Consider the following 7,578-nt stretch of genomic DNA (forward strand, 5'->3'; position numbering starts at 1 on the left):
TGTCAAAGGCCTGGGACAGACTGACCGCTCCTGCTCTGGGCAGCCTTTATATATGGGTGAGCCTGGCCCTGATTGGTTCCCTCCAATCTGGGCCCTGATTGGCTCCCCATAAGCCCCTTTTCTGATTGGCTCCCTGGCCTGCCACAGCCCATGCTCCTAGGGAGTGGGGCAGTGCGCCCCACTACCGACAGAAACTCAGCTAGTGGGGTCATCAGGCTGCCCTGGTAATAGAGACATTAATGAAAAGCAGCTGGGGCCACAGAGACGGATCTCCACTCTAATGACTGAGTGGCTGCATCACAGCAGTGCCTAGAGGATCCAGCAGAGCCAAGACTCCATCATGCCGGGCGCTGCAGAGACGCAGTGAGAGGCAGCCCTGGCCCGGAGGAGCTCGCAGTCTGACTAGGCAAAGGGAGGAGGGCTGAGGACGAGCGTGGGAGAGGAGTCCATGGCACAGCTCATGCTGCGAGCAGAATATAAATTGAAGGTCCCTGAGTCCTGGTAGCTGCATTCCAGCTGGCTCTGGAAGGCCCCTGGCTAGGGCGTTAATGACAATAACAATCCTGCTGAACACGTCTGTACTCTGGCACCCAGAACCGCTGGCCTGGCTCAGAGGAGTCATGCTTGTCTCTGGCACAGTTGGGGTGGGGCCTGAAGGAGCAGGAGTGAGTCCCAGTTTCAGATAATTCTGTGCTGGAGAGATGGCTCACACAGCTGCCATGAGTGCTGGGCATTTTCTCTCTAACCCCAGGAAAGTGCCCACAAGCCCAGGTTGCCTTTGGCTCAGGGATCCTGGTGTCCAGAAAGCCGAAGCAGCAGCCACCTTCCGGCGTTATTTATTACAAGCTGGATGTGCAGATGCTCTTTAGCATTATGCAGCTTGGGGCGCATGATGATGTCACTAAGATACATTCAGGGTTCCCCAGTGACCCAGCAGCCACCCAGCCGGGGACTCTCCTGAGAGTTACTGAGCTGGTGTCACTCCGTGTCCATCTGATCAGCAGTGAAAGTGATGGTATTGTCCATACTCCTGTAGTCCTTCCCCAGGCAAAGTTCCCACTTCAGCCTCCAGGTCTTTCCCTGGCTCAGGACATCGGGATTTCAGAGCTGCACCATCCTGTCGACCAGTATAAGGGGTCTCACTGCCTCTGCACTGAGATTTCAGTTTTGCTTGTAGCTAAAAGATGTCAATCAATGTTACAGTTTATCAGAGTTTTAGGTGGATTTTTGTTATGATCTAGATAAAAGAGTTACAAAGAAATTGTATTAAAACAGCAGAAAAAATTGTAAGTACATTTTGCAGACAGGTCCTATTTCTGAGAATTTTCTGCATGCTGACTTATGCTCCTAGTTTGCCATGGAAAACTGCATATGCATTTTGTCAGCCTATTTGTCTGCCCGACTTTTCTGAAAATCAAGCGCTAACTGTTCTTAAGCTACTAGTTTAAATGGTATAATGCTTCAGAAAGGGTTTTACATGCGTCCAAATACACTCACAGCTTCCATGCATTAATGACAAGGCCCTCATTTACCCCATCTCCCACCCCTGCACCCACTTCACGCCCAGCCTGGAGACTGATGCCCTGTTAATCTGTAATGTGAAGGCTGAGACGCTTCACTGATTTCCCATCTATCCTAACCTGTCTGTCTTTCTTCTGGAACTAAAGAGATCTGCAAGCTCCCTGCGGAACCCGGCCCATGTTTTACCTACATGTCCAGCTACTTCTACAACTCGGTTACCAAGAGGTGTGAGGAGTTTGTTTATGGAGGCTGCCAGGGCAATGGGAACAGGTTTCCCAGTATGGACAAATGTCTCCAGACCTGTGGAAGCTCAGGTAAGAGAGCAATAGAAATTCAGCTAGTTGGGTTGTGAGCTGTCCAGGTGACAGAGACATTAATGCAATGATGCTGGGGCTGCAGGGACTGATCTGCATTGTAATGGCTGATTGGGTGTATCACAGCAGTGCCTAGAAGCTCCGACAGAGATAAGGACCCCGACGTGCCAGACGCTGCACAGACACACAGAGCTCGCAGTCTGACTAGACAAAGGGTGGGAGGGCTGAGGATGAGTACTTTGAGAGGAGTCCATGGTGCAGTTCATGAGGGAAGTGAACTCACTTGAATGTCCCCCGAATTCTGGTAGCTGCATTCCAGCCTGCTCTGGAAGCCCCTGCTAGGGACATAATGACAATAACAATCCTGCTGAGCATGTCTACAGCCTGTACGTCTTGAGACTGGGCTTCACATGGGGTCCTGATATACACACAGCTCTCATGCACTGGGGACAAAGTTTTCTAGTAGCTCCAATTCCCACTGCGCTGCTGCACCTTGCATCCCCCACCCCTCCCGCCACAAGACTGGGCCCAGTTAGTTTTGAATTAGGAGGCCAAGCTCCTTTGCAGAGTTTCCCCTTTTCCTCCTAACTTGTCCCTCTTTATTCTGTAGATGTAGATATCTGCCAGCTCCCTGTGCAGCCTGGCCCGTGTAAGGCCTACACGACCCTGTACTTCTACAACTCAGCCACCAAGAAGTGTGAGGAGTTCAGGTATGGTGGCTGCCAGGGCAACGAGAACCGGTTTGCCACCAAAGACGAATGTTTCCAGACATGTGGACGCCCAGGTACTGTGATGATGGAAACTCAGTTGGGCTGTGATCTGCCCAGGCCAGAGGCACATTAATACAAAGATGCTGGAGCCACAGGGGTGACTTTCAATAAATCTTTGAATACCTGGGATGGTCCAGGCAGGTGTTTGTCTAACCTGCTCTTAAACACCTCCAGTGATGGAGATTCCACCACCTCCCTAGGCAATTTGTTCCAGTGCTTAACCACCCTGACAGTTAGGAAGTTTTTCGTAATGTCCAGCCTAAACCTCCCTTGCTGCAATTTAAGCCCATTGCTTCCTGTCCTATCCTCAGAGGTTAAAAAAAATAATTTTTCTCCCTCCTCCTCGTAACAACCTTTTATGTACTTAAACTGTTATCATGTCTCCTCTCAGTCTTCTCTTTTCCAGACTAAACAAACTCAGGTTTTCCAATCTTCCCTCATAGGTCATGTTTTCTAGGCCTTTAATCATTTTTGTTGCTCTTCTCTGGATTCTGTCCAATTTGTCCACATCTGTTCCAGAGTGTGGTACCCGGAACTGGATGCAGTACTCTGGCAGAGGCCTTATCAGTGCTGAACAGATTGAAGGAATTACCTCTTGTGCCTTGCTTACAACACTCCTGCTAATATAGCTCAGAATGATGTTCGGTATTTTTTGCAACAGTGTTCACTGCTGACTCATATTTAGTTTGTGATCCACTATAACTAAGCCTACATTTTAGTCACGGATATTTTTAGTAAAAGTTATGGACAGGTCACAGGCAGTAAACAAAAATTCACAGGCCATGACTTGTCCATGACTTGTCCAATATACCCCTGACTAAATTTGAGTGCCCGTGGGGAGGGCGAGTGACCTGGGGCCTGGCTGCACCTCTGCATAGGAGCTGAGGGATGTGTTGCCAATTCCAGGGAGCTGCCCTGAGGTAAGCGCTGCCTGGAGCCCATAACCACCCCCTGCATCCAAACCCCCTGCCCCACCCTGAGCCCCCTTCCACACCCAAACTCCTGCTGCTGCTGGAGGATGTGGGGCATGATGGCGCAAGACTGCCCCAGCAGTGGCTGGTATGGCTGGCCCAGGGGCTGCCTGAGCTGTTCAGGCAGCCCTTGGGCCAGCTGCATCAGCCACTGCAGAAGTCAAAGAGGTCACGGAATCCGTGACTTTCCATGACCTCCGTGACAGACTCACAGCCTTAACTATAACCCCCAGATGCCTTTCCGCAGTGCTCCTTCCTAGGCAGTCATTTCCCATTTTGTATGCGTGCAACTGATTGTTTCTTCCTAAGTGGAGTACTTTGCATTTGACCTTATTGAATTTCATCCTATTTATTTCAGACCTTTTCTCCAGTTAGTAAAGATAATTTTGAATTTTAATCCTGTCTTTCAAATCACTGCAACTGCTCCCAGCTTAGTATCATCTGCAAACTTTCTGAGGAGTCTTGATGCATTTATCCAAATCATTTATGAAGACAGCAAACAGAACCAGACCCAGGAGAGATTCCTGCAGGACCCCACTCGATATGTCCTTCCAACTTGACTGTGAACACTTGATAACTACTCTCTGAGTACGGTTTTTCAACCAGTTGCGCACTACCTTATAATAGGTTTGTCTAAGCTATATTTCTCTGGTTGTTTCTGAGAAGGTTGTGTGAGATAGTATCAAACAGCCTTACCAAAGTCAAAATGCATCAAGTCTACCAGTTCCCCCATCCACAAGTCTTGTTACCTTGTCACAGAAGGATACTAGGTTGGCTTGACATGATTTGTTTTGACAAATCTATATTGACTGTTACTTATCCCCTTATTATCTTCTAGATGCTGTACACGAGTGCAGCCGGGGCTCGACCCTCTCCGGGGGGGAAGGAAGGGAGCCACACCACTTCACTACAGTACTCATCAATTGATTGTTTGCTTATTTGCTCCATTACCTTTCTGGGTACTGAAGTTAAGCTGATTGGTCTATAACCCCCTGGCTTGTCTTTATTCCTCTTTTCATGACTAGGTACTATGTTTGCCCTTTTCCAGTCCTCTGGGATCTCACTGATCCTCCATGAGCAGCGCTAAGAGTTTGTCATGGATATTTGTAATAAAAGTCAAGGGCAGGTCATGGACAATAAAGAAAAATTCATGGAAGTCCCTGACCTGTCCCTGATCTTTACTAAAAATATCCCTGATAAAATGGGAAGGGGCTGGGCAGCTGTGGGGTGGCTCGGAGCTCTGGGGCCTTCACCACCTGTGGGGCCTCAGAGCTCCAGGATGCCTTTGCCCCACCCTCCCCCATGGTGGCCAGGGAGCTGCACAGATCCACCTGCCCCCTGCAGTGGCCAGGGAACTGCGGGGTACCCCTGCTACTCATGGCAGCTCAGAGCTTGGGGGCCTGCTGTCTCAGGTGGCAGGGGTATCTTGCAGCTCTCTGCCACTGTGGGAGGTGAGGGGACCCTGCAGCTTCCAGCTGCTGGGGTTGAAGTCTCACGGAGGTCTTTGGAAGTCACAGATTTTGTGACTTTTGTGACCTTCATGACAAAATCGTAGCCTTAGCCATGAGTTCTCAAAGATAAATGCTAATGGCTCATAAATCCCTTGAGTCAGTTCCTTAAGTATTCTAGGATGTATTTCATCAGGCCCTGCCAACTTGAAGGCATCTAACTTGTCTAAGTAATTCTTAACTTGTTCTTTCCCTATTTCAGCCTCAGAGCCTGCCCCATTTACACTGAGCTTCACTATATGTTCACGATCACTGCTAATCTTTTTGGGAAAAACTGAAAGAAAAAAGACATTTAATGCTTCCATCATTGCTATGTTTTCTGTTATTGTCTTTCTCTCCTCATTGAGTAATGGGCCTCCCTGTCCTTGGTCTTCCTCTTGCTTCTAATGAATTTGTAAAATGTTTCCTTGTTACCCTTTATGTCCCTAGCTAGTTTGATCTCATTTTGTGCCGAGACCTTTCTAATTTTGTCTCTGCATGCTTGTGTTGTTGTTTTGATATTCATCCTTCATAATTTGAACTAGTTTCCCTTCTCTGTATGGCTCTGTTTTGAGTGTCAGGTCATTGAAGATCTCCTGGTTAAGCCAGGGTGGTCTTTTACTAGACTTCCTGTCTTTCCTATACTTTGGGATAGTTTGCGCTTGTGATCTTAATAAAAAACAGCTAACTCTCCTGAATGTTTTTTCCCCCTTAGACTTGCTTCCCGTGGGATCTTACCTATCAATTCTCGACGTTCGCTAAGGTGTGATTTCTTGAATTCCATTGTCTTTATTCTGCTGTTTTGCCTCCTCCTATTTGCATCTAATTTGCATGAAAACTTCCACATGCATTTTGCTTGCCCATTTGTCTGCCTGATGTTTCTGAAATCCTGGCCCTAAATGTTCTTGAGCTCATCACTTCAATGACTTAATTCTTAGGCATATGGTTTGCCAGGATACACACAGAGAGCTCTCATGTGCAAGGGTCAAGGTCTTCTTTTAGCCCCATCTCCTACCCCAGCTGCTGCACCTCGCAACCAGCCTGGAGCCCAAGAGCCTGTTAGTTTCAAATGAGAAGGTTGAGATTCTTTGCAGAGGGCCCCCTTTTTCTCCTAACCCATCTGTCTTTCTTCTGTAGTTAAAGAGATCTGCAAGCTCCCTGTGGATGCTGGCTCATGTTTTTCCTACATGACTCGCTACTTCTACAACTCGGTCACTGACAGCTGTGAGGAGTTCGTTTATGGTGGCTGCGAGGGCAATGGGAACAGGTTTGCCACTAAAAATGAATGTCTCAAGACCTGTGGCAGCCCAGGTAAGAGAGCGAGAGCAACTCAGCTACTTGGACTGAGTTGCTAAGGAACAGAGATGTTAATGCAAAGATGCTGGGGCCACAGGAGCTGATCTCCATTATTAGCTGTATCATGGCAATGCCTAGAGGACCCACCAGAGATCATGTCCCCACGTGCTGAGCACTGCACGTGGAGACAGCTCTGGCCCTGAGGAGCTCACAGTCTGACTAGACAAAGGGTGGGAGGGCTGAGGATGGGTACTTTGAGAGGAGTCCGTGGTGCTGCTCGTGAGGAAGGTGAACCTCAGCTGAAGGTCGCTGAGTCTCTGCATTCCATCCGGCTTTTGAAGACCCCTGGCTAGGGTGTTAATGACAATAACAATCCTGCTGAACATGTCTGTAGCCTGGCACCCAGGCCGGGGACTCTCCTGAGAGTTACTGGGCTGGTTTCATTCTATGTCAGTCTGATCAGCAGTGAAAAGGTTTTGTCAATACTGGGGACAAGATCCTCCTGTGCATCCCCAGACAAAGCTCCAGCCGCAGCCTCCTTGGCTCAGGACATCAGGATTTCAAGGAGTCCTTGTGGCACCTTAGAGACTAACAAATTTATTTGAGCATGAGCTTTCGTGGGCCAAAACTCACTTTGTTGGATGCATGCCATTTCAAAGCTGTACTGTCCCTTCAACCAGCATGACAGATCTCACTGCCTCTGCACTGAGCTTTCAGTTTCACTTTTAGCTCATTGACGTTGATCAGCACTACATTTTATTCCAGTTATAGGGGGACTATTTGTTAAGATCTGGACAAAATCAATTAAAAGAAATAACATTAGATCAGCAAAAGAAAGATAAGTGATTTTTGCAGTTGGGATTCCAATTCCCAGAATGTTCAGCATGCCAATCTAGGCACCTAATTTGAATGGCAAACGGCACATGCATTTTGTCTGCCCCTTCGTCTGCCCAATGCTTCTGACAGACTGGCACAACACTTTCTGCAGTAATAATGTTAATGATAAAAAGCGACTCATAGACTTTAAGGTCAGAAGGGACCATTATGATCATCTAGTCTGACCTCCTGCACAACGCAGGCCACAGAATCTCACCCACCTACTCCTGTAACAAACTCCTAACCTATGTCTGAATTATTGAAGTCCTCAAATTGTGGTTTAAAGACCTCAAGGTACAGAGAATCCTCCAGCAAGTGACCCATGCCCCATGCTGCAGAGGAA

The 7,578-nt window shown here is 48.1% G+C and overlaps 1 protein-coding gene across 3 annotated transcripts in view; it reads left to right on the forward strand.

Annotated features, from left to right (window-relative positions):
* The first annotated feature begins 3,258 nt into the window (after positions 1 to 3,258).
* Positions 3,259 to 7,578, forward strand: part of LOC116814663 (BPTI/Kunitz domain-containing protein-like) — a 34,957-nt gene continuing 30,637 nt past the window's right edge. Inside the window, exons 1-2 of one of the 3 annotated variants that reach the window (XM_075072149.1) lie at positions 3,259 to 3,525; positions 6,201 to 6,374. In XM_075072149.1, the coding sequence (XP_074928250.1) occupies positions 6,251 to 6,374 (124 nt within the window). In that variant the 5' untranslated portion in view covers positions 3,259 to 3,525; positions 6,201 to 6,250. The remainder of the gene's footprint in view (positions 3,526 to 6,200; positions 6,375 to 7,578) is intronic. The other 2 variants (XM_075072146.1, XM_075072148.1) reach the window with 2 other exon arrangements.

This window comes from Chelonoidis abingdonii, chromosome 14 (genome assembly GCF_003597395.2).
Source record: "Chelonoidis abingdonii isolate Lonesome George chromosome 14, CheloAbing_2.0, whole genome shotgun sequence".
Classification (NCBI taxonomy): Eukaryota; Metazoa; Chordata; order Testudines; family Testudinidae; genus Chelonoidis; species Chelonoidis abingdonii.